The sequence below is a fragment of the Lutra lutra genome, chromosome 7 (assembly GCF_902655055.1).
Source record: "Lutra lutra chromosome 7, mLutLut1.2, whole genome shotgun sequence".
NCBI lineage: Eukaryota > Metazoa > Chordata > Mammalia > Carnivora > Mustelidae > Lutra > Lutra lutra.
The window spans coordinates 71,290,336-71,309,865 of record NC_062284.1 but is presented as its reverse complement, the minus strand read 5'-3'; the positions used below and the strand labels follow the sequence as shown (position 1 = coordinate 71,309,865).

Here is a 19,530-nt window from a genome sequence, read left to right as displayed (position 1 = left end):
CTCTGGTGCAGCGTCAGGACCCTGGACAGGACCCCACCAGCCCCAGCCTGGCCCCGTTTCTCTTTGCTGCTGGAAAGTGGGTAGAATGCCTTTGAAGAGTTGTAGTAAGGAAGCGAGAACTAACAGCTAATATTCTGAAGTTCATGAGAAATCTCGAGGCCCCGCCAGGAACATTCACCAGCACAGTCAAGTAATCAAAAAGATCAAACCTATCTTTGTCGATAATTGATCTTTTCCTCCCTCCCCAGCAGCTTTTCTGTGTATGTCTGAGTACACGTGCACACCTGCTTATAAAATCGGAATTCGAGTCCCTATGGGTGTGACAGGGGTTGGATCATTAAGCTAAAACGTTCAATTCAGTCCCTTTGATCCGTGCTGGGGAAAATCTATAGTCATCTCTAATCTACGAGGTCTTTAAGAAGGTTGTTACATGAGCTGTTTTGATGTCATCATTTCCACATTCATGGCAAATTCAGCTAATCAAAAGGACATTGCTACTCAAAGTTCTCAGAAGAAATAGTTCTTACAGGGTGTATTGGTAAAATTTATTCTTGATTTCCTTGTACAAAAGAAAATCCTCAAATCTGATGGAGTTGGGTAATTTAAAAAGGGGTTCTCTGTGTCTTGCTCCTCAAAATCCATTGTTAGAAGCCTTGCCCTTCAATTAAGTGCTCAGTGCTCTTTGTAAACTCTGCATATTAGAATAGTTAAACACCAGATTAATGCTTTAATTCAGCCAAGAAGCCTTGATGGATTGGATGAGAAATGACTAGTTTCATTTCAGTTAAAACAGCAGAATTTCCACACTCTTGATAAAATGGAATGGTCCCCAGCCTAGGGTAGCAATAGAAGAAGGGTCTTATAGAACTCATGGTAGTTAGGATAGATTTCTCATAATTCTGGTAAAAGCATTCAACAAGTATTCACTAAATACTATTTTCATCATGTCTCTATTTAAATAAGATGAATAAGCACCTTTGGGAGAAGAAAGCCACATTATTTCTACATGAGAAGTGCCAGCCTCATAAAGTTCAGTAAAACGAAAAAACTGATTTCTTATGTTTGTGAATTTATTGCACAATCATAAATTCCTGTCTTCTATCAATAGATTTTCACGGGTTTTTATTTTGTGACAAATAACTTAATACTAATGAGGTTTAATTTCCTCCTGAAGTGATAGGATTGGATTATGTGATAGACCAATTACAAGGCAGTCTGATGATTTGATGCAAACATAGGAACTTATGTTTTATTACTGAGTCTTGCTATAGAATCATCTACCTTGTGTTTCTCCCAAAAAGTGTTACATTATCATAAAGTTGGAAAAATACTAGCTTCTAGATTCTTTCTTCTCCTTTAGATGAGACAATCTGGTAAACCTCCCAGCTGAACGGAACCAGTCCCTGAAATACTACCCATCCATTTTGTCATGGCAATTGATAAGGAAGGAACTTATATCTGTTGTGTACATCTTATTAGTCGGGTACTGTACTGGGACATATAAGATCTAATTTAATATTCTATTTCATTGGCTCCCAAATCTTGCTCCACTTTCGAATCACTTAGGGACCTTTACAAATATGATTTCTAGCTAAAATCCAGGGCCTGACCTAGGCATTGGGATTTTTAAAAGCTCTGAGGTGATTTTAATGAGCAGCAAAGTTGGGGAACCACTAGTTTATGTGGTAGTTACTATTATTTTCCCTCTTTCTATGTTCACTAAGGTTACATAACTTATCTCTGGTAACACAACTGGAAAGCAGTGATACCCTGAAATCAGCTTGCCCAGCTCAAAGCACAGAACCCTACTTTCCACCCTGTGCCTACTAGTACGGATCCACCAGGTCAGTGGACCTAGAATGTGGAGGTGTCCAATTTATTGTCATAAACACCTGATCTAGAAAGTATCTGCATAGTAAAGGTCTTGCTAGTGGAGAGTGTGTATATCCCTTTGTGACTCACAAGGAAGGTTACTTATGGAAACTTATTTCTTTTTTACTCAAGACTTATAAGAGAGAACTTTTATTGCTGTCTTTTGAAGAAGCAGCCAGAGGCAATGTAGGGCAGTATGAGAGCTAGACATGGAACCAAGGTCTCCCTGTCCATTTGTTTACTTAAACAATTATTGGTGGGCAAGACCCAATCATTGGATGTGTTCTGTGGGTAGGACTGGCCCATTGGAACTCCTGCCTGGAGGAGGGCCCAAACACGCCCACCTCCCATACTTTCAGGCATTGGTGTTCTGAGATCTGCATTTGCACAGCAGTTACATTTCTTTTCTTCAGATCATTGTCTGTCTTGCTATCCCAAGCTTGCCTGTTACTCATGTTTTAGGACTTTGTACACAAAAAATAATAAATTAACTAAAACTCTGTGTATAAGTTGGCAGTCATCCAGAGGACAACTTAGAATTTCCTTCAAACACTAGGTGTTTCCAGTTATCCATGTGTCTCTCATCTTCCTTTGCATATGCCATAGGGTACTCAGAATCGACAGTTTCTGAAATCACTACTTTCGTTTTTACATCTGGTGATGATCTCATAGTCCCAAAGAGAGGTTATCAAAAGAACACAATAAACTATGAGCTTTTCGCTTTCTTTACTGTTGTCTCCTAAAACAGATCAATGGCCCCGGAAATTAAATAAATAAACGAGCGAAGCGCGCCACCTAGTGGCCTCCATGCTCACTGCAGGTGAAGTGCGTGAGAGGAGTGGCTAACGCGGTTCAAGTATTGATGGAGTCACAAAAATCGTTCATTAAGGCAATTTAATCTTTGCTATTAAATGTCCTTCCAATTCATTTAGGATAATTAAGATGCAGTTAAAGTGATTAAATTCTAATTACTTATGCTAGACAAAGACATATTTGTCACACTAATGCGGTTAACTAAGGACTCAGAAAGAAAGTTAACATTTACTTCAAATGATGCAACTGGAAAAATCAGTTCCTCTTTTCATCATTAATCCAGCGAGTCGGGTGATTATGTAATGGCACTGCAAGCTCATTAAGTAGGGGAAGTGCTGATTAAAATGACTGCTAGGAGGAAAACCTGAACCAAGAGCACCTCAGTAGTTCGGTCGGCAAGCCCAGCAAAATTTCTTGGTCTTCTTTCCTTCTAAGCCCCACACCCCCAAAATAGTAAGCAGTTCCCCCATTTAAAAAGGGATACCTCACAGAAAGCCTTCATTGCCAGCCTACAGACATTGTTAAACCAAAAGATATTTTTACGTGGTAAGTGGAGTCTCAGCATAGGGAGGAGCTAGGCAGATGAGCTGGGGAGGGAATTCCTGAAGTCAGCAGCTCCAGAATGAAAATGTCTTCTGAAGGATTCTGAGGCCATGTCCCTTCACAGAAGCTCCCTTCCAAGTAAGCAGTCCTTCTCCCCTTCCCTAGATCCACTTTTACTGCCTTTGACTCCAGAGGACAGATTCCTCTGCATGGGATCCTGCCACATTTGATTGTTATGCACACTCTGAAGATTGCTAAGTATACCTCAGATGCAAATAGGCCTTTTTCAGTATTTTTCTGCATTCTCATGTAAAGTCATCTAAGATTATAAACCCTCAAGTTACTGAGGCTATTTTACCATAATATCCACAAATAATTCCCAGCCTCTTATGGTAGCTTGATTATGAGAGCTCATTAGAGAGAGATGAATTGAAACAACTGGATTTGAAGTTTGCCTTCCTCATAAAAATGGCTTCCTAAGGTGGTGCTCAGCATTTGTCCAGGGTGGGGAGGATGATCAAGGACGAAGATGGTCAGTCATAAAATTGAGGATTATTTTCACCAGGAGATAGGTGTCTTTTAGCCCTGTTAAATTTGCATACTGAAAATCATAATTGTGGAGATTGCATCTTTCCCCTTTTTATCTCATTGGACTTAAATATTATCCCTGTTTGCCTCATAAGCAAAGACTTTAAAGTTACTGCATTCAGGGGCGCCTGGGTGGCTCAGTGGGTTAAGCCGCTGCCTTCGGCTCGGGTCATGATCTCAGAGTCCTGGGATCGAGCCCCGCATCGGGCTCTCTGCTCAGCAGGGAGCCTGCTTCCTCCTCTCTCTCTGTCTCCTCTCTGCCTGCTTGTGATCTCTCTGTCAAATAAATAAATAAAATCTTTAAAAAAAAAAAAAGTTACTGCATTCATCAGTTACATAAGTCAAACCACTACGTTTAAAAAATAAATTGGCAATTACTTGGATACTTATAGTTATTATTAATTTAATCAGGTTATGGCATTTTATATTACTAGAATAAACAAACAAAGTTAAAAACCCTGGACTAAGAACCAAAAGCCCCAGAGACAAGTTCTCATACTAATTAGCTCAGAGAACTTGTCATTTACCCTGTCTGGGCTCTTAGTCTCCTTAAATATAGAATGAAGGATTTGGCCTTAGGGCTCTTCCAGGTTCCACATTCTATGATTGCCTTCTGGGATGCCTGTGTATCCACCACAAAGTCTCTCGTCTCTATTTAGTGCACTGTCCCAAAGTCAGGATTCAATGAAGTGTAAGCTTCCGGGGCTCATCTCTTGGGCAAGGTCTCAGGTCAGGCTCTACTGTCACATGGTCAAGAGAAAGCAGCCCGTCCAGTCAGGAGTGCCACCTTCTGGCACAAAAATGCTACAATCTGAGATTCCAATTCCCGTGTCCTAATAATACAAGCTATTGGTGAGGATTTGAATCAACAGGAATTTATACACTGCTGGCTGGTTGGGAATGTAAATTCAGACCATTGCTTCAAAAGATAATTTGGCATTGTCTCATAACCCTGAACCTACACCTGTCCAGTGTTTTTACTCTTTGGCATATACCCTAGATAAACTCACAGATGCTGCTGGAGATGTGTACAAGACTGGTAGCAGAATTGGTCATAAGAGCAAAGAAGCCAGAAACATCCCAAGCATTCACTGACAAGGACACATAAATTGTGATATATTCCTGTAATGCAGTAGTATACTGCAATGCAAATGAACAGCTATACCAAGTCTTAGGAACATAGTTGAATTTAAAAAAAAAAAAAAGCCATGGACGATCACACATCAAAACAATACCACTTTTCCAAAACTCAAAAGCAAACAGTGCTGAACAATTTATTGTTTGGAGATACTTAAGAATGTGGTAAAGCTATTTTCAAAAAACAAATGAATAATAAACTCAGATTCCAGAGTTACTCCCGGTTGGGGAAGGTCAGAAGATAAGTAGCTTGAAAAGCCAGTGATGTTGCAGTTCTTTTGTTGGACGCTGCCCTCACAAATGTTCATTTTGTTACTAGGCTTCCTATCTTAAATATCCATTATTGTTCCTGGAGGTAAATATTTTTAATTTTAACATTGGGAAGGAAAAGATTTTTTTTTCCTGGCTCTCCAACCCAAACAGCTTGGACCAGACAAACCCAACAGCATTTGTACAGAGTTCCTAGCCACGTACTAAACATCAGCCCTCCTAGAAATTATGTTCTGCCAGTTGTGGACAGGACATAAGAAGTGGAAAGAGGATGTTTATCACAGCATTTTCTACAAGAGCCAAATTATGGAAACAACCCAAGTGTCCATCAATTGATGAATGGACAACGAAGAAGCGACATGAGGGCGCCTGGGTGGCTCAGTTAGTTAAGCATCTGACTCTTGATTTCATCTCAGGTCATGATCTCAGGGTCACGAGATTGAGCCCTGCATCAGGCTCCCCACTGGGCATGGAACCTGCTTAGGATACTCTCTCTCCCTCTACCCATCCCCCACCCACTTGCACACTCTTTCTCTCTCTCTAAAGATAAATAATAAAATATTTTTTAAAGGAAGATGTGGTATGCACATACAATGGAATATTACTTAGCCATAAAAAAGAATGAAATCTTGCCATTTGCAATGACCTGGTTAGAGCCAGAGAATATTATGCTAAGTAAAATAAGTCAGTCAGAGAAAGACAAATACCATATGATTTCACTCCTGTGTGGAATTTAAGAAACAAAACAAATGAAAGAAGAGGGACAAATCAAAAAACAGACCCTTAACTATAGAGAACAAGCTGCTGGTTATCAGAAGGGAGCGGGCCGGGGAAAGGATGAAGTAGGTGATGGGGATGAAGGAGTGCACTTGCTGTGATGAGCACAGGGTGATGTATGCAAGTGTTGAATCACTATATTGTACACCTGAAACTAGTATTACACTGTATGCAACTAATTGGAATTTAAATAAAAACTTTGAAAAATAAGTGAGAGAAGAAATTTCATTAGATATGGAAAGGGAGGTTTGTTTTTCATTCATTTGAGTACCAGCTACAACACTGATGTGCTCAGTACTGGGGACGGTATATACAGCCGACTTGTCCCTTAAGATTCACTGTCTAGTGGGGAAGAGAGACAAATAGTTCGTTTCCTTCTTGATTGTTTTGTGTCTGTATGTATGTGTGTGCCAATAAAGAGAAGTTTGGGGTGTGATGAAAGGACAGTTTTGAAGATCTGGAAAATGAATAGGACTTGAGTCAGAAATGGAAGAAGAGGTCCACAGACAGAAGGAACAGCAGTATGTGTGGTGGCCCTGGTTGAAATATGTTCTGCTGAAGATTTCTAGAATCTGAATTACTATATAGCTGAAAGCTTATTTCTTCCCTAGCATAGCTAAGTGACATAATACTTTTCCATCAATAACAAATGTGTTCTCAGGCACCTGGGTGGCTCATTGGGTTAAGTGTCTGCCTTCGGCTCAGTCCATGATCCCAGGGTCCTGGGATCGAGTCCCTCATCAGGCTCCCTGCTCAGTGGAGAGTCTGCTTCTCCCTCTGCCCCTTCCCCTGGCTAATGAGCACGCTCTCTTTCTCTCGAAAATAAATAAAATCTTAAAAACAACAACAGCAAAAGTGTTCTCCAGGGTTTTCAGTGCTGGGGAGGAGTGGGAAGAGGGTTTTATATTCCTCTAAGAGTGCAAATCAGATTGGGGGAGGAAGGGTGGGAAGAAGATTATGTGTTGCTTAAAAAGCTTGCCAGATGAGGGGTACCTGCATGGCTCAGTCAATTGAGTGTCCAATTCTTGGTTTCAACCTAAGTCATGCTCTCACGGAGCATGAGATTGACAAGCCCCAAGTAAAGCCCAGCATCGAGCCCCCCAGCACCCCCAACCAGCCCCCCATATAGTGCCCCACCTCCAGCTCCTGGCTTCTTGTTCCTGGGGGAGTCTGCTTGAGGATTCTCTCCTTCTGCCCTTCCCCCCACCCCACCCCCAACAAGCATAACCACCTGCATGCTCTTTCTCTTTCTCTCGCATAAATAAATTCCCAGGTGATTCTGATATTACTCCAAGTTGAGAATTAGGACATTGATATTGAGAATTTAAGGGCAAGTGACCTTTATTTTTGCCCCTTTAGTTATTTTACCATTTTTCTGGAGTAATCTATAGTTCCATAACTTTACAGGTAGAAAGATAGGTACATATAGATAGATCCTGATATAATATATAGTGGAATGAAGTTGTCAGATGATGTATGCTTTTGAAAGAAAACTTGAGTGAGATAATAGAAAAGCAATAACAAGAAACTAGCTAGGATGGGGTGGAAATAGATTATGAGAGTCTGATTGTGTGTCATTATCAGCAGAGGTGAAGAAAATGGGTGGGCAGAATTTGAGAGATCTATCTAAAGTAAAATTGGGGGGCACCTGAGTGGCTCAGTGGTTAAGCCTCTGCCTTCGGCTCAGGTCATGATCTCGGGGTCCTGGGATCGAGTCCCACATCGGGCTCTCTGCTCTGCGGGGAGCCTGCTTCCTCCTCTCTCTCTCTCTCTGCCTGCCTCTCCACCCACTTGTGATCTCTCTCTGTCAAATAAATAAAATCTTAAAAAAAATTTTTTTAAGTAAAATTGGGAAGACGTCGTGGAGAACGAAAATGAGAGAGGAACAGACTCCTGTGGTTCTGATTTAGAAAGCTGGGTGCTTGGATATACCTTTAGCCATAGGGTGGTTGTGTGGGGGAGACATGATGTTAGCATCATGCTAATGAGGTGACGATTGTGGGTTCAGTCCTTTGGGTCTCGTTTTTATTTCCCAGTGCTGGTGGATAGCGATGAGTGCTTTCATTCCAGCCAGCTGCCTGCATTGGGCCCACATGAGCCTTGAAGAACCAGTGTCCAAGGTTAGCCCAAATCTGTTCCTGCTAGTAGAAAAACAAAAGCAGTCCCCTGTAACAGTAGGGCAGGAGCCCTCTCTCTATGAGCAAAGCCAACAGGCAGAGGATAGAAGCACAGATATATTGGAGGGCAGGCAGGTGTTGCCAAGTCTTGGATTTTGTCACCTTCACATTAGTTTGGGATAGGAATTAACCCTTCCAAAGTCAAATTTTGTTTTTCTCTAATCTAGTTTACATAGTTGTTGCCCCATGAGCCCCAATTTTTTTAAGAATTATTTTTAATTAATGTTTATTTTTAAGTATGTGCTATGTGCACATCGTGTTTTAAAAGTTAAACAGCATAGAACGGTAGATAGAGAAAAAGAAGTTCTCCTCATAATCTATTCCTCAGTACCCAGTTCCCCTCTTTCTAGAGGCAACCCTTGTTACCAGTTTCTTAGGTATTTTTTTTCCAAATAAGAACTTCTAGGAAGAAGAGTGCATGCTTCTTGTTTCCTTTATTCTGCTCTGTTTACTGACAGTTGCTTTCCTAGAAACGTATTTACATACCCAGGAAGGTGCTGCCCAGTGAAATTATCTGAATATTGCAATTAAGGAGTAGCACAGGGTGACCACCCTTCCGGGTATGTTGAACGTGGTCTCAAGTGCTTCAGTGGAGGTTCCTTTAATCCAGCTCTTTCATGAAAGACAACTTAATGTAGGAAAGTTGTTCAAAATTTAAGCTGATCTACCACCTTGCCTCCCTACTTTAAAATAATACAATACCTGGGCGCCTGGGTGGCTCAGTTGGTTAAAAGTCTGCCTTTGGCTTGGGTCATGATCCTGGAGTCCCAGGATCGAGTCCCACATGGGACTCCCTGCTTGGCAGGGAGTCTGCTTCTCCCACTGACTTCTCTCTCTCTCTCTCAAATAAATAAAAGATCTTAAAAAAAAATACAATACCCAAATACAACTATTGTATCATTTTAGAACACTACCTTCAACACAATGAATTTTTTTTCAGTAAGTTAGTTATTGTACTATATATATGTGTATATACACACACACACACACATATATATATAAGAATATATATATATATACATATTCTTAGATCCTGCATTTGTCCTGACATAGCTTTAGTAACTATGTTTTTTTAAAAGATTTTATTTATTTATTTGACAAATAGAGATCACAGGTAGGCAAAGAGGCAGGCAGAGAGAGAGAAAGAGAGAGGAGGAGGAGGAAGCAGGCTCCCTGCTGAGCAGAGAGCTGGATGTGGGGCTCGATCCCAGGACCCTGGGATCATGACCCGAGCCGAAGGCAGACGCTTTAACCCACTGAGCCACTCAGGCGCCCCAGTAAATGTTTTTTCTATGTGGTGCCTTCCTACTGTGTCCAATCACTCTGTGTCTTATTTTTATTTAAAAGATTTTATGTTATTTATTTATTTATTTGAGAGAGACAGCAAACACAAGCAGGAAGAGGGTCAGAGGGAGGAGCAGACTCCCCAGTAAGCAGGAGCCTGATGCCGTTCAATCCCAGGACCCTGGGATCATGACTTGAGCTGAAGACAGACACGACTGAGCCACCCAGGCACTCTGTATCTTATGCTTTTTATTCCAGTTATCTCAAAAAAAAAAAAAAAAAAAAAAAACTCCTTTGTAAAGTATTAATGTTTGAGCACCTGGGTGGCTGAGTCGGTTAAGCATCTGCCTTCAGCTCAGGTTGTGATCCCAGGGTCCTGGGATTGAGCCCTGAGTTGGGCTCTCTGCTCAGTGGGAAGCCTGCTTCTCACTCTGCCTGCCACTCCCCCTGTTTGTGCTCTCTCTCTCCCTCTCTGTCAAATAAAAAATAAAATCTTTTAAAAAATAAACTATTAATGTTAATCAAGGAAAAAGATGACAAGAATTACCTATAAAATCCCCACTCAGAGATAACTCCCCCTTTTTGTGAATATCCTTTTAATCTTTCCTCAATGGGATGATACATACTACTAATTTATAACTTTTAAATTAAAAATCCCATATTATTAAATTTATGGTAGAACATTTGAAAATACATAAAAGAATAATGGAGATAATAAAAATCCCTGATAATTCTGTCATCCCTCTTCCTCCCAAATAGCTCATGACCAGCATACATTCATTTAGCAGATATGAATAGACAAGATATTTGTGATTTGCAGGACAGAAGAGATGGACAAAGAAGGACAAAGACAGTTCCCTCTGCTCTAATGAATGACACAGTAGTCAGAAACATTATACAAAAAACATGACTGATTATTTGTTTTACTACTTTAAAAATAATTTTTCTCTTATTAAAGTAATACATGCTAGATGTAGAAGCTTTGGAAAATATGAAACATTATAAACAATACAACAAACTCAAATTATCCACTCCATAAACCAGAGATGGTACCTGTGATTTTCTGGCTTGTTTCCTTCTAGCTTTTTTTTTTTTTTTTTTTTTTAAAGATTTTATTTTATTTATTTGACAGAGAGAGATCACAAGTAGGCAGAGAGGCAGGCAGAGAGAGAGAGGGAAGCAGACTCCCCGCTGAGCAGAGAGCCCGATGCGGGGCTCGATCCCAGGACCCTGAGATCATGACCTGAGCCGAAGGCAGCGGCCCAACCCACTGAGCCACCCAGGCGCCCCTCCTTCTAGCTTTTTAAAAGTACAAAGAGGGGAACCTGGGTGGCTCAGTGGGTTAAGCCTCTGCCTTCGGCTCAGGTCATGATCCCAGAGTCCTGGGATCCAGCCCTACATCGGGCTCTCTGCTCAGCAGGGAGCCTGCTTCCCTTCCTCTCTCTCTTCCTGCCCCTCTGCCTACCTGTGATCTGTGTCTGTCAAATAAATAAATAAAAATCTTTTTAAAAAAATAAATAAAAGTACAAAGATAGGGGCACCTGGTGATACAGTTGGTTAAGCACCTAACTCTTGGTTTCAGCTCAGGTCCTGATCTCAGGATCTTAAGATCAAGCCCCAGGTGGGACTGTGCACTCAGGGTGGAGCCTGCTTGAGTTTCTCTCACCCTTTTCCCTCCCTGTCCCAGCTGCTCACGCGCACGTGCGCGCACACACACACACACACACACACTATCCCTCTCTAAAATAAAGACGTTTAAAGAAAAAAAAAACAAAATAGGGGAGTGTCTGGGTGGTTCAGTCAGTTAAGCGTCTGCCTTCCACTTGGGTCGTGATCCCAGGGTCCTGGGATAGAGCCCTGCGTTGGGCTCCCTGCTCAGCAGGGAGTCTGCTTCCCCCTCTCCTTCTGCCCCTCCTCCTGCTTGTGCATTCTCTCTCTCTCCCTCTCTCTCTCGTGGACACACCAAATAAATAAAATCTTTTAAATAAATAAATAAAAGTACAAAGATAGAGATACATGAAATTTTTATTTTTCACAAAATTGAGCTCACAGAGAATTTACAATTGACAGTGTCATTAAATTTTTTTTTAACTTTATTATTTACTTATTTGACAGAGAGAGAGATCACAAATAGGCAGAGAGGCAGGCAGAGAGAGAGGAAGGGAAGGTACTCCCTTCTGAGCAGAGAGCCCGATGCGGGGCTTGCTCCCAGGACCCTGAGATCAAGACCTGAGCCAAAGGCAGAGGCTTAACCCAGTGAGCCACCCAGGTGCCCGACAGTGTCATTAAATATTATCCAAAAGCTTGATTTAAAAAAAATTTTTTTGGAAACTATTTCAAGTTTTTTTTTAAAAATAGTCCAAAGAACATCCGTATACCATTTTCCCAATTGTTAACTGGACTGGTTGACCAGCTGTTAGCATTTTACCCCATTTGCTTTATCATACATGCACACATGGTCAAGTGTTCATGCTTGCTCTGTCTCTTTCTCATATACATACACATAGAGAAATTTTTTTCATGGACCATTTGAGGGTAAGCTACATCCATCTGGTCCCTTTTTGTATTTCCAGGAGTAAGGCTATTCCCTTATGCAACTAGAGTTCACTTTCATTAGTTTACCCAGTAATGTCCTATATAGCATTATTCTCCTCCAAGACAGGATCTAGTCCTGAGGTGAGCTGTCATATCTCCTTTCTTCTTTGATCTGAAACAATTCCACAGCCTTTCTTTATCTTTTATAATACCGACATGTTGGCAGCATATGATCCCCACTGTTTATTTTTTTATTAACATATAATGTATTATTAGCCCCAGGGGTACAGGTCTGTGAATCAGATCCCCACTTTTAAAAATTTTTATTTATTTGCCAGAGAGAGCGAGCGCGCACAAGTGGGGGGATCAGCAGGCAAAGGGAGAGAAGCAGGCTTCCCGCTGAGCAGGGAGCCTGATTCGGGGCTCCATCCCAAGGACCCTGGGATATGACTTGACCCAAAGGCAGATGCTTAACCAAAAACCACCCACATATCCCCAATCCCCACTTTTTAAAAAAAAGATATTTCTCATTTTGTGTTTTGTTTTGTTTTGTTTAGATTTTATTTATTTATTTGACAGAGAGAGATCTCAAGTAGGCAGAGAGGCAGGCAGAGAGAGAGGAAGAAGCAGCCTCCCTGCTGAGCAGAGAGCCCGATGGGGGGCTCGATCCCAGGACCCTGGGATCATGACCCGAGCTGGAGGCAGAGGCTTTAACCCACTGAGCCACCCAGGCGCCTCTCTCATTTTGTGTTTGATGGATGTTTCCTCGTGAAAGGATTGAGGTGATGCTTTCTTACCCAGAAAGCTGCATGGGTGAGGTGTGTCCTTCTCAAGGTTTACATCTAGAGGCCCAATGTCTGTCTGTCCCTCCCTTGACTGGTGAGTTCATTTCGATCACCCAGTCAAGCTGTTGCCAAGTTTCTCCACTGTATAATCTGGTTGTGGTTGGTATTTTTTTTTCCCTTTCTTACAACTAATAAGCAGTTTGTGGGGAGATACTTTAAGGTGCTGCAAAACACTATTTCTTTTCAAAATTCCCCATGGATTTAGATTAAGAATCTACTGATTCTTACCTGATCTAGTCTTTATCACAATGGTTTCAAAATGAGTCTTCATCTCCAGCAGTCCTGCCAGGTTTAGCAGACAGCTCTCAGCTTTCTTCATTGGCAAGAGCTCCCTTCCCTTTCATTGATTCTTCTACTTATTATCAGTATAAACTCAGACATTACTTTTTTTCCCCCAATGCTTTATAATTCATTACTGTACTCACCTTCAGTGCTCAAATTATCCCAGATTTGACCAGTGGGGGACCCTTTAATCTGGCTCCTGTGTTCTTGGGACATTCTTTTTTTTTTTTTTTTAAACTTTCTGGTGTTATAATACGATGTACCAAGCTCATCTGTTACCTGCTCTGTCCAACTTTTGAATCTGCCACTTTAATGAGCCCTGATGTATTATGGTGGGGAATGTTGTTAGAGACCAAGAAGTCCTGGGCACTAGGGGTAGCTGCCACGGTGACTTTGTTTTGGGATCCCCCAGAAAAATCCAGGAAATATATGTGTGCTTATTTATACACATACATACAAATATACATATATATTCATACATACATAATATATACATAAACATGCTTGTGCACATATTTTTTAAATCATGAGTTCACACGAATATCTCTGTATCCAGTTGCAAACTATACCCACTGAATTTTTTCTTGCCTTCTCCTATTCCATATTTGTACAGGCATACCTTGGAGGTATTGTGGGTTCAGATCCAGACCACTACAATAAGACAAATATAGCAATAAAGGGAGTCAAATGAATTATTTGGTTTCAGTGCATATAAAAGTTATGTTTATACTACACTATTAAGTGTGGAATACCATTATGTCTATGAAAGGTGCATACCTTAATAAAAATACTTTATTGCTGGGCGCCTGGGTGGCTCAGTTGGTTAAGCGTCTGCCTTCGGCTCTGGTCATGATCCCAGGGTCCTGGGATCCAGTCCCGCATCGGGCTCCTTGCTCAGCAGGGAGCCTGCTTCTCCCTCTGCTGCTCCCACTACTCGTTCATTTGTCTAACTTTATTGTGGTATTTGTATCCCCTTTCCTCTACAATAAGAATCCTGGCATCCGTAACATCTCTCTCTCTCTTTCTTTCTTCACCACCCATACTTACTCATTTATTCAATCTTATATCTAAAATAATTTCAAAATTGCTTCACCCATACCCATAAAATAAACCTGTTATAAAAATTTTTAGGTAAGGTTCATTTGCAATTCTTCCCCCATACCTGTGCCCCAGCATCACTTGGGAACCTGTTAGAAGTCCTACTGATTCAGAAACTCTGAGGTGGAGCCCAGGAATCTGTGTTTTTACAAGCTCTGGAAGTGATTCTAAAGCTGAAGTTTGAGAAGCATAGCCAGAAATTTGCAACATGGGTTTATGATATGTGTATGTGTGTATACACAGAACAGGCTATTCCTAGGTAAAGTGGTGCTTGAAACGTATTCTAACCCTAACAGCCATGAAGCTGGTCCAATGCAAACTAATAGGGATTTTTCTGTCACAGCATGGGTATGGAGGTGTAAAGTAAAAGAAAATAAACACCCCAGTTCTATTTTCTCTTCCTGGTGCCAGGAGGATAATCAGGAGGCAGAGTGGGCGAGTGTGAAGGACCATCACTTGCCAGAGGGGGTGGGTGGCCTGCAGCTCCACATCTGCCCCTCCCCCGCCCTCCTCTGCATTGGATGGTTACCAGTACCCTCAAGATGGAGGAGGTGTCATCTGTGCTGAAAAGCTCACAGCCTTTAATCTGTTCCTTTCTGTTCTCACCCAGCCTTGATTTGTGTCCCTTGATTTGACAGCATCCCTGTATTTGACTGAGCGTGTATGGACCAGTCAACACCCAGACTTAGCAAGGACAAACACAGCATCTTTCTGTCCTCTGAAACCCAGCGACCCCACCTAGGTGCTTCATCTGGTGAGGCTGACTGCCCTGCCTCCAGCTTGTTTCAGTGTCCTGCCCCAATTCAGCCCCTCTGCATCTTCTTTTCCACTCTGTTACTTCAGCCTCCTCCCCAAACCCCAAACCCCCTTCCATCTCAACCATAGGGGTCGTGGCTGCACCAGTTTCCTTTACCAGGGGCTCAGCACCCCCCCTTTCACTGACTTCACAGTTTCAATTCAGAAATATTCCCCACAGTACCATTTAACTGCTTCAAAACAGTTATCCCGTGAAAAGGATTAAAGAAATCTCGTGGAATTTCATTCTCTGTACACACTCAAAGTTTAGTCTTGTGTCTTGGGTGTATCCATTTTCTGTGGGGCCACATCCAAATTATTTTTCCAACAAGGATGCTGAATATGCCAAAGAAATAGTCCACAGCCTACTGTTACAGAACTCTTGGTCTAGTGAGAGAGAGGAGTAGGTAAATAATTGTCTGGGGATATGGTGGGGAGGTGGTCGGATCATAGGAGACAGCAGTTCTGTTTGGATGGGAGAGGGGGTAGAGAAGGCTTACCAGAAAATGAGATATTTGAGCTGGGCTTTGAGCACACGGGGAAAAATTTGTATAGAAAAGAAAGACAGAGGCGCCTGGGTGGCTCAGTTGGTTAAGCGGCTGCCTTTGGCTTAGGTCATGATCCCAGGGTTCTGGAATCAAGTTCTGCAGTGGAGTCCCTGCTTGCTCGGTGGGGAGCCTGCTTCTCCCTCTCTCTCTGCCTGCCAATCTGCTTACTTTGTGCTCTCTCTCTCTCTGTCAAATAAATAAATAAGGAAATATTAAAAAAAAAAAAGAAAAGAAAGACAAGGAAGGACATTCTGGGTGAGGGAACAACTTGAGCGAAAGAAATATAGGTGTGAAATTCATGGTGGATCTAGGACTGACTTCTGAGCAGTGTGGCTCAGCAGGGGTGGTGGCAGGCAGTAGTAGGTAGTAAGATGGGAAAAGCAGTTGCAGTCAGTGTCAAGGTCCTAGAATAGCCACCAGCAGCTTTCGTTTCAGGCTCTTGAGAGGCCATTGTGAGACTGATTATACATGCCATTGGGAGAATAGCATTTACAGTTCGACTCTATGGACAACCGTCCAGAAATGCAAATAAGGAAAACCACTAATTTGAAATTTGAAATTAATTATGGAAAATATCTGATAACTTTGTGAAAAGTCAAAATTGTACGTTATTTTTAAAGGAATTCTATTTTGGGCGCCTGGATGGCTCAGTGGGTTAAGCCTCTGCCTTTGGCTCAGGTCATGATCTCAGGGTCCTGGGATCAAGGCCCACATCAGGCTGCTTACCCCCAACTCTCTCTGCCTGCCTCTTGGCCTCCTTGTGTTCTCTCTCTCTCTGTGTCAAATAAATAAATAAAACCTTTTAAAAAATAAAATAAAGGAATTCTATTTTATAATTTTCAATTGCTACAAATATTATAAAGTATTATACATGGCTACTAATTCAAGAAATAGGATCAACAAACTAAGACTTGCAATACACAGTAGGCCCAAATGAGGTAATAACACATCAAAAGCATGTAATTCATCAGGTCTACCATTTGTTTTTATTTTTTTTTAAAGATTTTATTTATTTATTTGACAGAGATCACAAGTAGGCAGAGAGGCAGGCAGAGAGAGAGAGGAAGGGAAGCAGGCTCCCCACTGAGCAGAGAGCCCGATGCAGGGCTCGATCCCAGGACCCTGAGATCATGATCTGAGCCGAAGGCAGAGGCTTAACCCACTGAGCCACCCAGGCACCCCTGTTTTGATTTTTTGATGAAGCAACATCAAAATCAATATCACACTTCCAGTTACTGGGGTCTAAATTATTGAGGGGCTCTTTAAGATGAGGGATACTGATATGATAAAACTCCAAAGGATCAGGCATTAAGAGAAATTTAGCAATTTAAAAATCAGAATTTCTGTGCCAGGCTTTCAGAAAAGAGCCACATTACCTTTTGTTACTAAGTGAACAAGCAGGTGCAAGGCAGTGGCGTCTCTTCCCACTGGTTCCTTTGAAGCTGCAGTGTAGAGAAAGAGCTTCATGGAAGGGTGGTTCCGGTAGTGGGTGTTTCTTCCCATGAGCCTCAAAAAGCTTGAGCTTGTGCTCAGGAAAATGTGTGTGCATGAGTGCGAATGGCCAGCGAGAGGACAATGCAAGTATCCTAGAGATAGGAAAATGTATTCATTCAACGAGGATTCTCAGCTCACCATTCTAGCCCAAGTTCAGCCTGTATGAGAAGGAACACAGAACAAATGAGAGAAGACAAAGTTTGTGGGGAGAAGAACTAAGACAGTCTAGGGTCACAGAGAATAAAATCTGGTAGGATTCTCTGGTGTCCCTCTGCTTTGTGCCCAAGGAATACCTGGGCCACCCTTGTCATCTCCTCCAGAACCATCAGCAGGTCTTCCCCAGGGTATCATCCCAGGTCCACCATTTACTGTCAGGGTGACACTGGGCCAGGTCCTGGACCTTGGAACCTCAGGCTGCCCATCTGCAAACTAGAGGTAACAGTCATATCTAGCTCCCATACTTGTTGAGAGGCTCTGTAAGGTGATAGGCATATGGAGCATAGCATAGGGGAAGCAGCTACACGTTTCAACCGCTCCTGTTCCAGCCCTCCCAAGCACAGGCAGCCTCTGCCCTCTGGATCATAAAGTCCGACAGCCTTACCTCTTGGGCTATAGACTGTTGAGCTCCTTCTCGTACAGGCATTAGAGAAGAGAGGTTGATGGCAATATTTTATATGCTGACTCCAGAAGGAGTCCAGGCAGCAGATGCATGGGAAGGCAGGTCTCCGTCCTGGACGGCTCTATTGAACAAACCCACAAAGGCAGGGTGGTGAAGGGTTTGGGTGACTTTTCCCACGAGAATTTGATGGAGCACACTCTCCCAGCTTTAGCTGCTCCTGTCTTTCTTTTGCCACTTGATCAGCTCAGTTTTGTGTAGCTTCCTCTCTAAGCACACATCCCCATGAGATAGCTATCTCCTGCTCCTTGGTATCCCTACTGGAACTAGCTTCCCTCTCCCAGCCCAGTGGGGGTGTGTGCTGTCCCCACACTGCCCGAACTCTCTCCGGTTCAATTTCCATGTGCCCACTCTCCTAGACAGTCTCTTGTAACCCTTTCAGCCACAGAGAATCATGGCTGACAAAAAGCCTGCTGCCCACTGGCCCTTGTTCCTGTCCTGCTCACTGTGGCTGAAGGTTCCCTGGGCTCCCTTCCCCCCACTGCTCCTGCCCATTTAACCATTTTGAGGAAGTTTTCGTGAACGTGTGTCCACTTTGCTGACATCTGCCTCCAGGCACAGTGGGTTGGAGGTCCCCACCCAATCAGCTGTATACCCATAGGCAAGTCCCCTAACCTCTCTGACATCGTTTCTTCATCTACAGAGAAAGAAGGCATACCCATTTCTACCTCACCTGAGTTTTGTGGAGATCCCATAGGAAGGTTCAGGGGGGATGCTTTAAGCGCTGTAGAGCAAGATACAGGGGTGAGTTGTAGGGATCATTTCTGGCTGGGAATGTTTGTTGGCAGGTTTCTAGCAGGCCTGCCCCATGCATGCCCAGGAGAGTCTCCACGGGGGCTCTGGCTACCCACAAACTCACAGAAGTGCACGAAGCTAGCTTGTGGCCAGCAGGTCGTACTCGCTCCACCTCCCTCTGCTGGGCTTCGAGGTTTCCAGACAATCTGTGCAGGGGTACACTCCCCATGCAGAGGCTGCCCTTGACCGTATCACGGGGAACTCACTGGAGTTGCTGTTCAAATGGTACATTGTGTGTTCTGCTGGGCCCTCTAAAGCTGCCACTCAGCAACTGCCTCCTTCCAGAAACAACTGGGGGCCTGGCCGATAAACCACAGTGTAGCAGAATGACACGAGGCAAAGCAGGTGACATGGACCCAGCACTCCCAGAGTCCCAGCTAGAATCCGTAAACTGTTGTAACACACTCACTAGCTGTCTGACCCCCACAGTGCGGGTGTTGGCCTGTGGAACGGGCTCCAGAGCCTGCCATGGTCACCGCCACGGTCTTGCTTTTTACGTCTCTCTCAACCACTCTCTTTTTTACTGAAATGTGTTTTATTTGCATTCTCGCTCCTCCACATAGAGTTTGTTTCGAAAGACAGCTTTGGGGCCCCTGGGTGGCTCCGTCAGTTAAGTATCTGCCTTTGGCTAAGGTCATGATCTAGGGTCTTGTGATGGAGCTCCCTGCTCAGTGGGGAGTCTGCTTCTCCCTCTCCCTCTGCTCCTCCCTCCTATGCTCTCTCTCAAATAAATAAAATCTTTTTTTAAGAAAAAAAGAAAGAAAAGAAAAGACGCTTCAGCTGTCAAGAGAGGGTCTTTGGGGGCTCAGTAGACATGACCAGCCGACCCCTGCTTTTCCTTGGCACAGTTTAGAAGAGGATTTCTTCTCAGTGGCAGACTGAGCGATCACAGGGCGTGCCCAGCGACTTCTTCAGTAAACAATTTTATTAAGATATAATTTACCTCCTATACAATTCCCCCATTTAAAGTGTATCATTCAGTGGTTTTAGTAGACTCACAG

At 42.9% G+C, this 19,530-nt stretch overlaps 1 protein-coding gene across 5 annotated transcripts in view; it reads left to right on the top strand.

Moving 5' to 3' along the window:
* ONECUT1 (one cut homeobox 1) overlaps positions 1–19,530 on the top strand; it is a 44,235-nt gene that overhangs the window by 6,818 nt on the left and 17,887 nt on the right. The window contains exons 2-3 of one of the 5 annotated variants that reach the window (XM_047738326.1): positions 8,037–8,120; positions 14,633–15,563. The exons of 1 other annotated variant lie outside the window; for it this stretch is intronic. In XM_047738326.1, coding sequence (XP_047594282.1) covers positions 8,037–8,104 — 68 coding nt within the window. In that variant the 3' untranslated portion in view covers positions 8,105–8,120; positions 14,633–15,563. Of the gene's footprint in view, positions 1–2,620; positions 3,921–4,816; positions 5,559–8,036; positions 8,121–14,632; positions 15,564–19,530 lie in introns of those variants that run through there. 3 more of the 5 variants (XM_047738329.1, XM_047738325.1, XM_047738328.1) reach the window with 3 other exon arrangements.